This window comes from Falco peregrinus, chromosome 13, assembly GCF_023634155.1.
Source record: "Falco peregrinus isolate bFalPer1 chromosome 13, bFalPer1.pri, whole genome shotgun sequence".
Lineage (NCBI taxonomy): Eukaryota > Metazoa > Chordata > Aves > Falconiformes > Falconidae > Falco > Falco peregrinus.
Genome location: NC_073733.1, coordinates 5521320 through 5537453, shown reverse-complemented (window position 1 = coordinate 5537453; position 16134 = coordinate 5521320). Strand labels below are relative to the sequence as shown.

The window sequence follows — 16134 nt, the reverse complement described above, 5'->3', positions numbered from 1 at the left end:
AAAGTGGGAAGGCCATTCTGTAAGTGACTGTGGAGAGCAGTTTTCAGGGCTGCTTAATAGCCTTGTTCATTAAATAAACCTTGTCTATACTTCAAATCCATGGAGCAAACAAACACAGTAAGCGATGTACCCAAGTTTGAAAATGCTTATAAACAGCAATGGATGCAAATCCACTCATGCAAATGCATGATAAGACAAACATTTAAGGGTAATTCCATAACATCCTGCCCTTTATACTTTTGACACAAGGAGATGAGAGAAAAGGGTGCCTCTTGTACAGTCCAACACACTTCACACAGTGCTGTGGCCAAACTTTCAAAGGATCATAAAGTATTTAAGCTTAGGACTGGTCTTGTCTGAATTAAGTCCCTTACAAGGGGATGTGTACTTCGGCACCAGTCACTGGAGAGCAACAGACATTTCTAGAACACAGCTCATTCATTTTGGTCATGAATATTAGGACTGTGTATACTGAAAGACTATGGACACTATGAAAGATTCCTTACCCTTTGGACCAGGGAGGCCAATAGGTCCTGGGAATCCAAGTGTTCCTGTGATACCATCTGAACCCTGAAAAAACAACCCCAAAGATAGCCTTTGCTTTTATTCTTGCTGTTCCAAGCTTGGGTCATGTGGGATAACAGACCACAGAGATGTAGGAAGAAACACTATCCAAAGTGCAATTCAACAGTATGAGCCAAACAAAAACAATCTGGAAGTTTTGTAAGGAAAAATCCTGCCAGCTTCTCCTGCTTTGCTACAGAAGTAACAATTAGAACACAGGATTTTCCTAAGAGCACTTGGAGAAGATGAAGATATTTTAAGAAGGTATTTACCCTCTCTCCTGGCATTCCTGGAAATCCTATGATACCATGTGCACCCTTCTGTCCTGGCAGCCCAGGCCGTCCAGGTGGGCCAGGGAAGCCTGGGTCACCATGAAGACCCCTCTCTTTGCTTGCTGACCCAACTGGCCCAGGGAGACCAGGCTGTCCACGGCTTCCTGGGATTCCTTTATCACCTGGATTATACGAAAGAATGTAATTTAATTTCATAATACAAGCAGTCAGCTCATTTGGGCCAATTGACCTGTTACCCAAAGCTTCCTTTCGAGAGTTAGAATGGATGGCATTAGCTCTGCAGAACAGATCTTAAAAGGAAAACTGTTTTCTCAAAATACAGAACTGCCATATGCATATCCTGCTCAAATGTGAATGGCAGAACAGAAAACGGTAATACTGCAGGTGCTGTCAAAAGGACAGACCATGCTCCACTGTTACTGAACATCTGTCACAAGGCTGTGAAATACCTCTAGGTCCAGGGAATCCCCCAAGTCCAGCTAATCCAGGATCTCCTTTGTCTCCTTTGAATTGCAGTGCCTGTTCTGGAGGCCCAAGAATGGGAAGGCCAGGTGGACCTACATCACCTCTGTCACCTGAAGAAATAAGAAGGAAATCATCTTGCAAAATAATCTAACAGAGAAAGTGTGTAACATTAGAAGCTAGCAGACAAAACCAGAACTTCCATGTCTCCTGATGTGAATTCATCAGTAAGTGCTCAGCACCTTTCACAACCGGGCCAAAGTATTTCACAAGGAAGAAAAGAACACGGTATTTAGCAGAAAACATTAAATATGCAGACAGCTCAGAAGGGCCTCCTCACCTTTTTGACCTTGGAGTCCCACAGCTCCAGGGCTCCCTTTTCCTCCAGCTGTGCCAGGAGCTCCTTTAAACCCATTGACCCCAGGGACACCGGGCAGCCCTGGCATGCCAGGGAAACCAAGCAGGCCGGAAGACCCTTTCTCACCTGTATAGAAAAGTTGAGAAATAAAAAGGAAAAATTAGTCTCTTCTGGTACACTGCATATCCACCTAACCAGCAGGCAAAGGCAGCGTGGGTCTGGTCGATCACCCAAATCTACGTAGTAAAACTTTACAGCACAAGCATAGCATGGGGACTTCTCTCATGGGTCTCGACTCAGGATACTTTCAACCAGCACTTTTCAGTTCACCTTTCAGAGCCTGGTCCTGCTTTCACTGGAGAGCAAAACCCCATCAAATTCCAAGACTGCATCATGCAGTTACATGGCTCTATCGGTCTCCACATAAAGTAACACACAACTCTCCAAGTAACCAGCTATTGTATTGGTGCTTAATGACCACACAAATGGTAAATTTTTACTTCCCATTTGGTTTGTGCTTCATTCTCTCCCTTCTATAAATCTCATTCGCTGTTCGTCATTTCTTCAGTTTTCTTGTCTTTCTATCTTGATTTACACAACCTTTTGTCCCTAAAGGCCCAAGTCCTTTAAGATGGATCTCTTTATAACCATGATTTGATAATTAAATCCACCATTCATAACTCAGCAGCAAAACAAATGCATTCCAACACTAGTTGGCAATTCATTCTCTTCTGACAAGTTGGGCCTAAAATCAGTATTGAGAAGTTAATTTTTTTGTGGGCACAGTAATCTCAGGCTATTCCCTTAGTGGAACACGTACCTTTTGGCCCAGAGAAACCTGGACGTCCATCTTGACCAAAAGGCCCTGGGGGCCCTAGGAATCCTCTTTCCCCAGGAGATCCTGGAGCACCATCAGGACCTGGGAAGCCTTTCATGCCAGCAGGGCCTTGTGGACCTACGTCCCCAGTCAAGCCTTTGGCTCCAGGAAGACCTGAATCGATACAAGAAAGAACTGAGTAGATTATATCACACAAACCCTAGGACAATTTGTGGACAGCTTTGCAAAGTCTTTAAACACAGCATTGTTTTTAATGACAAATGGACCTTATGGCACATGCAGCCTACTAGAAGGCATAAAGCTTAGAACTGCAAAAGCATTAGTTGTCTAATAATAAAATACCTATGAAGAGGGTTACTGCCTACGTCACTACACAACTGGCAAGAGTGAAACCCCTTATGATGTATCCATTTTTGTCTCCTTTACCAGCCACTAAACTGTAGTGCACCAGTCTTACCTTTATCATCAAGGCAACCAAACCAGAATGGGGAGCATCATTAATGCCGGCTTCTGCATCCCACCCCATCCTCTGGGTGAACCAGAGATCATTTGGAGAGGCTTGTTTTAACAAGTTCCGTTTCCACCTCGGTAGTTAAAGTGTACTTCTCAAAAGCAAATCGCTCACTAAAGGAACAAGCCTCTGATTGTGCTGTCACAAAACGTACTGTTTTGCCTCTAAATGTTTCGGAATGTTTCTAGCTGAAGCTTTGTAACGGTTTACAATTTTAAATAAAGGCTCAAACCATTGAAAACCGAATGCTCAGATGCAAAAGGAGGAAGAGAAGCAAAAATCTGGTGGCTTCTGAAAAATGGCATTTGCAGCAGTAGCACCCAATAAATGAGCTTTGTTATACTTGGGGCTTAAACATTTTAAGCTACAGCTTGGTATTTTTTAAAGCAGAAGATGAAATGGTTGCTTTAATTAAGATGACAAAGAAAACACACACACTTAAAATCTGTACATATTCAGGATTTCCTGATAGGCTTCAGGCTTTGTTACTGTCTGAGCATTCTCACTGCAATGGTTCTTTGCCTTCTGATTTGATTAGCAATAATAAGGGGTATCACCTATAGTCAATGCAATTCTTGTAGCATTAAAAGCTAGGTTGTTAGTCCATGAGCTTTTATGCTACACTGCATTTTCTCACCTTGACAGCCTATGTGAAGAACCCATAACCAAACAGTGTGACATCAGAAATGGAGAGTTGATGATAAATGGAATAGAAACATGGTGAAGGAAAAAACAGACAAAATATGTAAACAGAAAGAACAAGGGTACAAAAGAAATTAATGATTTAGAGAGACAATAGCTGCAAAAAAAAAAATCATTTGGAGCTTATCAACCTAGCAATGGGAGGTTTTTAAAAACAGTCGAAGGAAAGTCATATATGGCATACAGTCCAAAAATATAAAACAATAGAGAGGCAACGGGAATGTTAACATTAAAATGAAAAAAACTAAATCTCTGTGATTTTCATTTCAAATGGCATTACTGCTTTCATTCACTTGTTGTCACTGTGCTCCAGCACTGTCATTCTGTGTGTCAGAACAGAGAGGTTATGTCACAGGCCATGACCCACTAATTCTGAGGTCCCTCTTTGCTTGGTTCTCAAGTCTTGCACATACCGCCATCATGAAACACTGTAGTCAGTGCAGCTTGAGAGAAACTACTCTACTCAAGTGGTGGGGTTTTTTCCCCTTGAACAGGAGGGAAATAAATTTCTTTTCTGCCCCAGGGAAGAGAAAGCCAGGGAAAACAAGCACTTGTTCTGAGAAAGCCAACAATTTTTCGATCTATCAAAATCACATTTCAAGCAACCTCATACATTAGAAATTAATCATCATGAAAATGGGAAATGAAGATTAGTCAATGATACAGCCAGCATGTAAGAGCAGAGATGTTAAAAATATCAAGACATTTAAGATGCTTTCTCCTATCTTTCTGCTGCACCTCTTACAGCCTTGGGGCAACATTTCTAGGCAGGAGTCGTCCAGCAGTCAGAGGCAAAAGGCTCAAATTCCACACTCTATTACCCCTAACCAGAGGTAGGATCTCACTCCTACTCACACCTCCTCAGCACTGCAGCCTTCAGCTTAGCTACTTGTCTTCACCTGAAGACATTACGTACCTGGTGCTCCTGCAAGGCCAACTGACCCCAAGGGTCCCGGTTTTCCCTTAATGCCAAAAGGACCTCCGGGACCAGGAGGTCCCCGCAGTCCAGGGATGCCTGAATATCCTGGATTACCCTGTTCGCCTTTAATACCTAGGAGGCCTGGTCTTCCATCTAACCCTGGGAACAGAGAGGTGGGTGGTTACAGGACAAATAAAATTCACACTTCTAATTAAAATGTGAGTTTTAATAAAAGTCTTTGAGTTGCATTAGATACTGAAAGAAAACCAGCAGATCACTACCTGTGAGAAGCTTAGAGGACTGCTAACACAGTACCTTAAAGGGATTGGAAAGAGGAAAGATTTTTGAAAGAGAAACAGTTTGATATTCCCAGATACGAGCAGTATCAGTCCTTACCTTTTGGTCCTGGAAATCCAAGATCACCTGTAAGCCCTTTATCACCTGGGAGTCCAGGTCTGCCACGCTCTCCCAGGGCTCCGCTCTCAGCACCAAACACATCTCCAGGAGCTCCTTTTGCTCCAGCTAAGCCTGAAGCACCCATTTTCCCAGGCAAACCATCTGTTCCATCCAGTCCTGGAAGTCCTGGTGACCCTTGCTCTCCTCGAGGCCCAGGGAAGCCTTAAACAGAAAAACAGTAAATGTCACGCAGCAGAAGAACAGATTGGCAGTGCTGTGTTAATGGTTGGACTTGATGATCTTAAAGGTCTTTTCCAACCTAAACGATTCTATGATTCTGTGATTCTACAATATTTGCTTCCAATAGCATCTTTAACAAAATAAATATTTAAAAAATTTCCATGCTAGAAAAAGTTGTTTGGAAAGTTCAAAACCGTTCAAATATCCTTTCACTTTTTTTTTTTTTAAAAAGAATACTTTAGGAGTATCTGGGAGCTGCAGCTAGTTGCAGCTTTACAAGCTTGGTTTCACTAGATGGCAGATTAGGCAAAAAGGACAAAAAAAAAAAAAAAGGAGTAAAATGGCCATTTCGGGCTACAGACAGGTAATTATCTCACTACCACTACCACCCCCCCAAGCTGCAAAGATGTTATACTCATCACACCTTTCTTACTCTGCCTCTATGACAGCCAACTTCTGGCATGGTGCAGTAGAAGACACTGGCAGCCTTGGTACAAGGACTGGAAAGTACTCTCCCTGTATCAAGCAGACACTAAACTGCACTGCTATGTGGATGTGTCACACTGCTCTGGGGTTATGTCATGAAACCAGCGACTCCATAAAGGTGACATGCCCCCTTAACGTAGCGAAAGGATAACAGATTTCGTCAGTCATATCCAGAGAAACCTGATGGATACACAGCAACCTAACTTTAGGCATCTTCTCTCACGACCTCTGTTTCATGTTCTTTATTTATACAACCATCAGAAATTCCCACAGCTAAAATGCCTTTACCAGAGTACCACATGGCTTAAAACAAGTTTTACACTAAACTTGTAGTTAACCCAAACTGTAACAGAGCACATGGTGACAGTCTCTGGAGAAACAAATTGCGTTGGTTGTCCTCTTTTCTTCCAGCAGTGCCATAATATTATAGGCAGCTAACACATATCTTGAGCATTTTTTTTTGTTTTCTTCCAAGCTGCAACCACTTGCTTGCAGAGATTGCATTTGGAAGGAGCCCAGTGGAGCAAACAATGGAGCATTATGAATGTACCAGACAGATAAGTGGCTAGAAGGTCAGACAACTCTTTTGATAAAATACTGTACACATTAATCAGACAATAAAAAGAACTCCAGTAACTTCCTTCTTACCAGGTTCCCCTTGCAAGCCTATTATTCCTGGAAATCCTGGCTGTCCTTTTGACCCATGTAGTCCAGGTTGGCCTGGAATGCCAGGAAAGCCCTTGCTGCCTTTGGGACCTAAGGGTAAAAATGTATTAATGATTGAATAGTGGAAGACAAAAACACAGCACAAAAATACAGCATCAGATCTTTCCTGCAAAGCTTGTGCTACGAACACTCACTGGATATGCAATTTAAGCTACATAAAGTCTCAAAGCTATGCAAGTTTCATCAGCTGCATAAACTTATAAGGAGAGGGCTTGTGTTCAGAGGCTACATGAAAGCAAAAAAATGGTGCAGTTATTAAGATCCTACATGGGATTTAAGCTTAGACTCTTTGAAAAAGAAAAAAGAACATTGCTCTGACAGTTAACTCTCTGCAACAACTATCACTCGGAGATTAATTAGCAGGTATTATCTTCCTTGAGGAATAACTGCTTCTTGGTAGTCAGCCAGTGCATTACAATAAACTTGTCTCCCTACCTGGCAATCCTGGAAAGCCGGGAGTCCCTGGGGGCCCATACGCTCCAGGAACTATGCAGGGCAAGGTGATACCTAAAACAAAGAGACACTGAGGTTGCACACAGCCTTTTTCAGAAAGACAGGTCAGAAGAGGAACATTTAGCATTCAGATGCTTTTTACAGGATATATCGTAAAGTGGCTGTGAGTGAACTTACACACATCAGACACTGCTGACATCTCAAATATGGGATGTTAAAGAAAAGAGAAAGCATTCAGAGCCTGGTGGTTGTTTAATCTCATCCCTACTACTGGCTTACTGCATGACCAGTAAAAGGCAGCAGCTATTGCTGCGGACTACTTGTACCATGATATCCACAGCTTACACTCAGCAACTGGTCCTCCCTATCGCAGGGGCTATGCAACAGGCACTGAAAAGGCAGTCTCTGACTCAGGGAGCTTAAGGTTGAGGCTAAAAGCTTTTAAAAGTCAGTGGGAGCCAACAGGTGCTCCTGACTTTTAAAAATTGAGCATGTTTCTAAGCTGTATACAAACAGTACACTACAGTGCAGATGTAAGATAAAATGCATTACCTAGGAAATACTGACAGGTGTTTAAAAAAACCCCTGTATCCCAAGAGTCTAGGCCAGAGAGATGCATGCATGGAGGGTGAAACAGCAAGGATTTTTTTTATTTCAGCCTTAATCTCCAACTCTTTCTTCTACAGTCTGTCAGACTAAGAAATAACCACATGGCTTGAAAGTTTATTAGCAGCAAACAAGACTCAGCAATTGCAAAGCTCTTTGAAAGACTTTTACTTCTCAAAAATAGGGTCTGTTTGTAATAGCAATCCCTCTTCAGTGGAAAATAAAATGCATGTGGCACTACCAGTTGCCAGCACATCAGATTTACCTGAAAGATCTCAAACACTTCCAACATGCCTCCTTGTAGGTCACTGGCGATCTGAAGTCACATTCACACTGTCACAGAAATGACCATCACAAAAACTAATTCTAGACTTTCCAACTCCAGAAACACTTCCAGTTATTTTAAGTGGAGTCTGTGCTAGAACTATAGCATTAGCTCCTACACTGTGATAGCTGGCTTAGCCTTAAACTATCATAGATATACTTTCTATAAATTAAAGTCTAAAGGATTTTAAAAGCTATTTAGTCAGAGAGATTACATACAAAAAATGACTAAATGCAACTGGGGGAAGAGAGCTGGGTTTTTTTCATTACTCTGAAAACTTCTACATGCACAGAGGAACAGCTGCCTACCTGCACTGGAGCCCAATACTTATTAATTCAAATCTGTCATCAACTACAAGGCCAATTAAGGATGAGGTAATTGGGTATCACATTGTTTCTCATTTCCTTACAAGTTTCTATACAGGATGCTTCTATTGGAGTTCCATTCCCAGACTGACAAGCCATTCAAGAGCACTACAAATTGTAACTGCTCTTAGTTCCAAGGAGGTAAGCTGGTCTAAATCAGGCATCTCTTCCAGCACAGCAATGTAAATTAAACACTTTCTTTCCAGAAAATATTATCATTTTCAGATGACTAACAAGTTTGATTGACAAAAGACACAGAGTCATACTATTTCCTGGATAAATCAGATCAAATCAGTGGATTCATATGGATAATAAATATGGGTCTTTGCTTCCAACACTGACACTGAGAGCAGGGATCTCAAAATGACCTAGCCCAGCACCCAGTATGTCTCTTCTGGTGCAGAAACTCTAAAGATCCCTAAGAATGTTTTGGTTGAAACAGTGCTAAGAACTGGTTCAGCCACATTCTTTTTGGGTTCTTCTCAATAGATTTCAACTCTGTTCACAAAAGACTACATGAAAATATTTTGATGCCTACCTCCAACCAGTGACAGAAAGTTAAGCTTTCGGTTTAGGGTCCAACCCGAAATCCAGTCAGGGCAAGCAGATTTGAGCATCCCTCTCTCCTGTTGCCAAATGTCAGAGAGTGATTCTGGTTTGACCTCCCATTTCTACCCTCTTTCATTCCACCCTCAACCCTAATTTTCATTACATCGTTATTCTGATCTGAGTGATTGATTTCATTATTCAGACTTGTGAGAAGAAAGAACAATCCTAATCCCAAATTCTAGCTAGTCAGGGCTGCTAACAGGTGTAATTCTAGTATAAAGAAAGAAGCAAAGCTCATGTGAAAAGCAGGATGTAGTAGGGAATGAGACGGAACATCCAGGGTGTCTAACGTACTGACATACTGGGATACTATGCAAATTCTGAAGGGAAATCAGTACATTTTCTAATTTGATGTGAGAGAACATAAGGTCAGTTCTCAATTAATTACTTTTATCTTGATGTAATGCATTCACTGATACCAAAATTTGTTTAAACATCATTATATTCATGACAACATATCTACAGGGAGTTGCAATAACACTTCCATTCCTACACAAAGCCAAAGAGTGCTCTGTTTTCATCTGTGACAGCAATTCATAGAATCACAGACTGTTTTGGGTTGGAAGGGACCTTAAAGACCATTTGGTTCCAGCCCGTGCCACAGGCAGGGACACCTTCCACCAGACCAGGTTGCCCAGAGCCCCGTCCAGCCTGGCCTTGGGCACTGCCAGGGATGGGGCACCCACAGCTGCTCTGGGCAGCCTGGGCCGGTGTCTCACCACCCTCACGGTGAGGAATTTCTTCCTAATAGCTCATCTAAATCTCCCCTCTTTCAGTTTAAAGCCGTTGCCCCTTGTCCTATCACTACATGCCCTTGTGAAAGCTCCCTCCAGCTTTCCTGCAGCCCCCGTCAGGCACTGGCAGGCTGTGCAGGGTCTCCCTGGAGCCTTCTCCTCTCCAGGCTGAACCACCCCAACTCTCCCAGCCTGTCTGCACAGCAGAGCTGCTCCAGCCTCTGAGCATCTTCATGGCCCCTCCGGCCTCCCTCCGACAGGTCCGTGTCCTTCCTGTGCTGGGCCCCAGAGCTGCACGCAGCGCTGCAGGGGGCTCAGGAGAGCAGAGAGGCACAATCACCTGCCTCGACCTGCTGGCCACGCTGCTTTTGGTGCAGCCCAGGATACCTACCATTGGCTGGCTGGGCTGACAGCGCACATCGACAGCTCATAGTCAGTTTTTCACCCACTAATATCCCCAAGTCCTTCTCCTCAGGACAGCTCTCAATCCACTCGATCCATTGCCCAGCCTGTACCTGTGCTTGGGATTGCCCCAACCCACGTGCAGGACCTTGCACTTGGCCTTGCTGAACTTCATGAGGTTCGCACAGGCCCACTGCTCAGGCCTGTCACAGTCCCTCTGGGTGGCACCCCTGCCCTCCAGCGTGTTGTCCACCCCACACAGCTTGGTGTCACAGCAAACTTGCTGAGGGTGCACTCAGTCCCACTGTCCATGTCACCAACAACAATGTTAAACATCACTGGTCCCAGTTCCAACCCCTGAGGAACGCCACTCGTCACTGATCTCCACTTGGACATTGGGCCACTGACTGCAACTCTTAGAGTGTGGCCACCCAGCCAATTCCTTATCCACCAAGTGGTTCATCTGTCATATCCACGTCTCTCCAACCTACAGACAAGGATGTCATGTGAGACAGTGTCAAATGCTTTGCATAAGCCCCCTTTATAGTCAGCATTAGCTTTGAGAACAGAGGTTCAAAACTAAGATACCCATGATCCATTTTATGCTTTGAATGAATATGGGCACCCGGTACCACGACTGCAACACACACACTGCCGCCTGCACTTGGGTACACTTTGACAGAGCATTCTTTTGATAAAGTAAAAGTGAAATGGTAGGGACACAAAATAAAAATTCCATTTCTGGTCTTCTGCAATCTTATGTGAGCCTGATGCTGAATGCTTTATAAAATAAAAAGTTGAGGTCCATCTCTAAGACATTTCCTCTACAGATCTACAGATACAAAACAACAAAAAATGACATTTTTCAAAAAGCAAGCATTCGGGACAGCAACTGGCATGGAAAATGACATTTAATTAATACTGTTGCATTCACATCACATGGCTTGAAGGACTGTCTTATGTGAATTTTCCAAAAACAACTCTGTACAATAGCATATGCTGTATTTTACAGTATTAGCTGGCAACAGAATACTTGAACAATGGATTTTTCATGTGAGGATAGCTGAAATGCAAATAAGACTGTTCCCTTGTGTGCTTTGCGAAATGATATAAGCAAGGCTTAGTGTAAAAATTATATAAGTGAAACTTAATGTTCCCCAGCTACTTAATACCCTACATTATCATGGTTTACACAGTAAGTTCCCAGTATCAAGGAAAATAATTATGAAACCATCATGTCAGGCATAAAAGTGAAATATGGGCAATTCCAACATTTTAGAGTAATCTCATAATACCACATAAAATCAGCCTAGCTTTTTATAAAATACTGAGTCAGACTTTTCCAAAGCAAGACCGTTTCACCCTGTTTTACTGCATGAACTTGAGCAATACTCCTCAGTGGTGTCTTTGACATGGTAACTTCAGTAGGTCACAGACTCTTTTTAAATGTCTTTCCTCATTTTCACCATAAGGTCTTTCAGTCTGGGCAGTATACGAAGTGATTATTTCTTCCACCCACCCACATTTCTTTAATATTAGATGAAACGTACTATATCAAAGGGTCTTTTAATGTATGCAAATTATTTCCTAGTTATGGAGGGAATGATGCATTCACAAGTTTTCTTACACATCTCTATGGAGGTGCAAACTAAATTAGCTAATGACTTATTCACACTTTCCCACATATTTTGACTATAGATACTCTTCTACAAAGGACCGTTCATTGTTAGCAAAGCTTTGATGTAGCATTCATAATAAACTGGCTTCTGATGTGCTCCACAGAATATCTAGTGTTCACATCATGCACAGAGCATTTTACTTTTACTTATCTTACAATGCAAATTTAATTTAGTGGATTTTGTGAGAGACAATCTACCAAACAAAGATGTAAGCATTCATAGCTATGAATTAGTAAAGCTTTTAGCATTTAGCATGTGACTTGAATTGGAAAAAAAGCTTAGGCAGACTGTTCCAGGGGGACATTAATGCTAGCTGTCTCCTCACCCCATAACAACAACCCAGCATGAACTGATGTGAGGTAACATGCCATCCGGCATGTCTGTGCAACCTTCCCAGCGCTATTCTGGCCTAGCTCTCACCGCCCGCTGGGTTTAAGATTCCTCCACCAACACCTCATACTGCAGTGGTCTTACCACCAGGGTTTCTGAACTCAGAACATCAGTTTAGCAGTGCAGAAACCTAGGCAACAATGCACCTTTTCAAAATAAGAGCAGACTCAGCAACACCTACCTGGAGGGCCTGGAAGACCTGCTTGTCCTGGAAACCCATCCATTCCTGGGTCACCTGGTGGTCCACGAACTCCACTAGGACCTGGATATCCAGCGCCAGGAGAACCAGTTTCTCCACGATGGCCCTTGGAGCCAGGCAATCCTGGCAGTCCTTTTTCACCTGGGAAACCTAGCCCACCATCACCCTGCGCACAGCAAAGACAATCACAGCTGAAAATAAGAGAGATGTAGAAAGAATATACACCACTAATATTTTAACAAGTGTGTAAGAGTTTGGTCAGTTCTGTGCAAGGTTCAGACGAGCGTGGGAAGGTACACGGAAACCACTATAAGTTTTCCTGCATTTTGAAATAATGATGGATAAGTCAGTGACTATTACAAATAATATTTCATGCTATATTTGCCAAAATGTAAACATTATATAGGCTGAAAGTCATTCACTTTCTTTTTAATTCAAAAAGCCTGGTGTGATTTTGCTATTCCAAGATCTGACTCATAATTATGCCTACAATGTCTTTTATCTTTTAGGACACAACATAAAACAGCATTAGGGTCTACCCAGCTACTGGAAGTTTATCTTTTGACTGGGTAGCCAGAGGCATGATGAGTGCCAATTATTAATCCTGACCAAGACAAATTTGTGCTCAGGGACTATGAGCTTTTTATATATTTGGAGGCTTACTACAGGGCTAATGAGGAGTAGTAAGCCAGTCCTTTCTATTAGCTCTGCTCCTTATTCCAGTTCTGAAGCACTGCTGCTCAGTTCATCTGAACTTACTGGAGGGCCTGGTGGGCCAGGCAAGCCTGGAAGTCCATCCCTGCCAGGGGTTCCTGGGATGCCTGAAGGTCCTCTGGGTGCTGTCGCACCACGGTCCCCACGAGCACCTCTGCCTGTTGCAAAGGACGAATCCCCTTTTTCTCCCTTAGGGCCTGGAAAACCTTGCTGACCAGCCAAAGCCTACAGACCAAAAGATAAAAACCCAGGAATATGAACATGCAGAGAAAAGGCTTTGCTTCTTAAAAATGTCATATGAGGAATGGACACAACGTCTGGAGCTAGAAAGAATCTCCAAAAGGTTTCCTATAGTATACATTACACTAGGAAAAAAAAAAAAAAGAAAAAAAAGAAGAGGAGGTTTGATTATTTCCAAATGTTTCTATCAAGTCACTACAGCTTTACAGTGGCAAGCCAAGCCCTGGTATATAAAATTATGGTGACAGCAATCTTAGATGGCAGCTGGGAACATGACATCACTCATGGTATAACAGTGCCCAGGTATTGAATCTTCTTCCCTATTACCTGGTGTGCTGCATTTACTGACACTGATAAAGATACTCGGAAGACAAAAGACCTGCATCTCTACGGACTACAATTTTCAAAAGTAAATACTGCCAATGAGCAATGCTCAGCACTTTGGAAAATCCTGTTTGTTATAGTTGCTGTTTCATAAAAAAAACAGCTCAACTCTCACTAATGTATTTAGCATGCAGCAGTTGAGAAGGAGACTGTACCTAAGGCATACAGGTTTTATAGCTATGAGCGATGATGTGGAAAGATGTCACCATTCAATTTTTCAGATTTTCTCTCCATGCAGATGTCTATCTGCTCCCCCAGCCACCCCTCACTTTAGAAGAGCCTTGGGTTTAATCCATGTACGCCTACGGCCAAGAAGCCCTGGCATGAATATTTTTTAACTGTTTTTCACTTCACTGCTAAATGTGCAGTTCTCAGAACTTAAGAACCATTTATTTTCCCATTTTTTATAGGTGATAATTTCTCTACTTTCAGCTTCTTTCCACAGATCAGTTTCTGGATTGGTTTTTTTTTGGTTTTGTTTTTTTTTTTTAATCCAAAAGGTAGAAGAAAATATGCAAAAAATGTATTCTGCTTTCACTACAATCAACATCAGCAATTGCACACGGGCACTTTTTCTCCTTTAATTAATGACAACCAATATAAACTCTTCCTGCCTTACCGGAGGGCCTCGCAGTCCTGGTGCACCCACAGTGCCTGGGTCTCCACCAACGCCCTTAATCCCAGGCACACCAGGGCTTCCCGACGGACCTGGTGGACCTGAGATGCCTTTTAGACCAGCTCTTGTAACTCCTCCATCACAAGCACAATCACCTGCCTCTCCTGGAAAACACAGTCAACACTCAAAACCAGATGGCTTTAGGAGAGTTTTAGGACAGAAGTCCTGTGATTTTTTAAAGAGATAGTTATACGTCAGAGCAAGCAAATCCATACTCCCACTCACAGTAGGTTACAATGACCCTCAGCTGGATATCTTTGTATTCCCTGAATCATAACTGGCCATGGATCCAAACAACCACAAAGCACAGTGATGTCTGCATCATCATGGCTTTTGCTGCTGGTTCTGTCACACACTAAGACCCAAATTCTCACCATTTTTATCAGAGAGAAGAATAAAATTAAGTTCCTCTGTCATTTCCAGCCTATACTGCAAGAAGCAGTGAACAAGATTTTATGTCTAAGTCTCATTATTATGGCTTTAAAGTATAACTTACTTAGCCAACTTTCTGCCTATGAGATGTTTATCTGCCTATTTGCCTGAGCAGAGTAGGAAGTAGGAAATAGGATTTTGCTGGCAGTGCTGTGCACAACTCTCTCTAAATTGTAAAGGCTGTTGGCTCCTTTAATCCATCTCAGCCTCCCATGATCTGGCATAAAGACACTTCGACCTCATCTCTGAGGATATTAACCACATGTAAGTATCTTTCTGAGGCCCAATGACTGCTAAAATGCTCTCCTAAAACAGAAGTTAGTTACCTTTGTACCCCTTTGGACCCAAAGCTCCTGGCAGCCCTCTTTGACCAGGCTCCCCTGGGGCCCCAGTCCTTCCATTCAGGATTGTGTCCGGGGGGAACGAAGGGCCTATATGTGAAAAGACAGCAAGCAAAAGCCATGAGAAGGCTAGATTTCCAGCTCATCAATTATTCACTACTTCAGTTATGCAACAGACAGAAACGGCACCAGATTAAACTGCAGCTGTGGAAGCTCCACAAGGAGATGGAACTCAGTTGGTATCACAGGCTGCAGTCCTCTGCCAGATGTTTGGTTCTAGCTTATTTCATACAGAAACATGTGTTCATACAGGACAGCAAAAGCTCTCACATGTGGATGCAGCAGAGTTTCTTTCCTCTCCTGCTCTACCTCTGCACTTTTTTGAAGACTTAGGAGTTGGCCGAAGAACCAGCCAAGCTGTGAACAGGTTGTATAAAGAAGGGCAAATGACTTGGGTCATGGCAGATACCTCTTTACAGCTCCAGGAGAAGCTGAGATAGAAGCTGAAGGGGCAAATCAATGTATTGGTGACTGTGATGACTGGCTATTGCTCTCTTCGTTGACACAGAAGCTATCATTCACGAGCAGTGTCACTGCTGCTGCTGGCATGGTAGAGTCATGCCCAGAGTTACCTGCCTCCTGTGTAGCTTCTTCTCATTAAGTTGCTGCAGCTTGACTAAATGGCAAAAAAGGTTAAGGGGACCTTCCCTGTCCCTCACTTTATAAATGCAGGATTATTTTCTGCATCTCTATATGCTGAAGAGAATGAAACATGAGCTGACAGAAACAGCAGTGGAAAGTGATCTAACATAACCTAAAACGAGTGTGTCCAAAAAACCCTTCCCCTCAGTGACAACAGTAAGTCTGATGTTACATGGAAACAAACTGCAACCATCAGCTGAAAACAGTTACAAGAGCTTTACAGACTCTGCAGAAAAATGAGCTGGATTTGACTAGCAAACAGTTATTGATAAGAGAGCACTTATTTCTTCCTCACAGAAGATCATTGCATCAGACCACGCTCATTGGCTCCATCACTGGAGTATGTCCTGTTTTAAAAGCTTGGCTCTCAAAAATAAAACAGGTTGTT

General features: G+C 42.7%; 1 protein-coding gene across 1 annotated transcript in view; it reads right to left on the bottom strand.

Annotated features, from left to right (window-relative positions):
* Positions 1-16134, bottom strand: part of COL4A6 (collagen type IV alpha 6 chain) — a 139473-nt gene that overhangs the window by 12592 nt on the left and 110747 nt on the right. Inside the window, exons 20-32 of the mRNA XM_055818145.1 lie at positions 15030-15134; positions 14215-14375; positions 13017-13196; positions 12240-12423; positions 6931-7002; positions 6418-6525; positions 5044-5265; positions 4645-4806; positions 2498-2668; positions 1660-1803; positions 1307-1432; positions 837-1018; positions 507-570 (exon numbers count right to left, since the gene is read on the bottom strand). Coding sequence (XP_055674120.1) covers positions 507-570; positions 837-1018; positions 1307-1432; positions 1660-1803; positions 2498-2668; positions 4645-4806; positions 5044-5265; positions 6418-6525; positions 6931-7002; positions 12240-12423; positions 13017-13196; positions 14215-14375; positions 15030-15134 — 1881 coding nt within the window. The remainder of the gene's footprint in view (positions 1-506; positions 571-836; positions 1019-1306; positions 1433-1659; positions 1804-2497; positions 2669-4644; positions 4807-5043; positions 5266-6417; positions 6526-6930; positions 7003-12239; positions 12424-13016; positions 13197-14214; positions 14376-15029; positions 15135-16134) is intronic.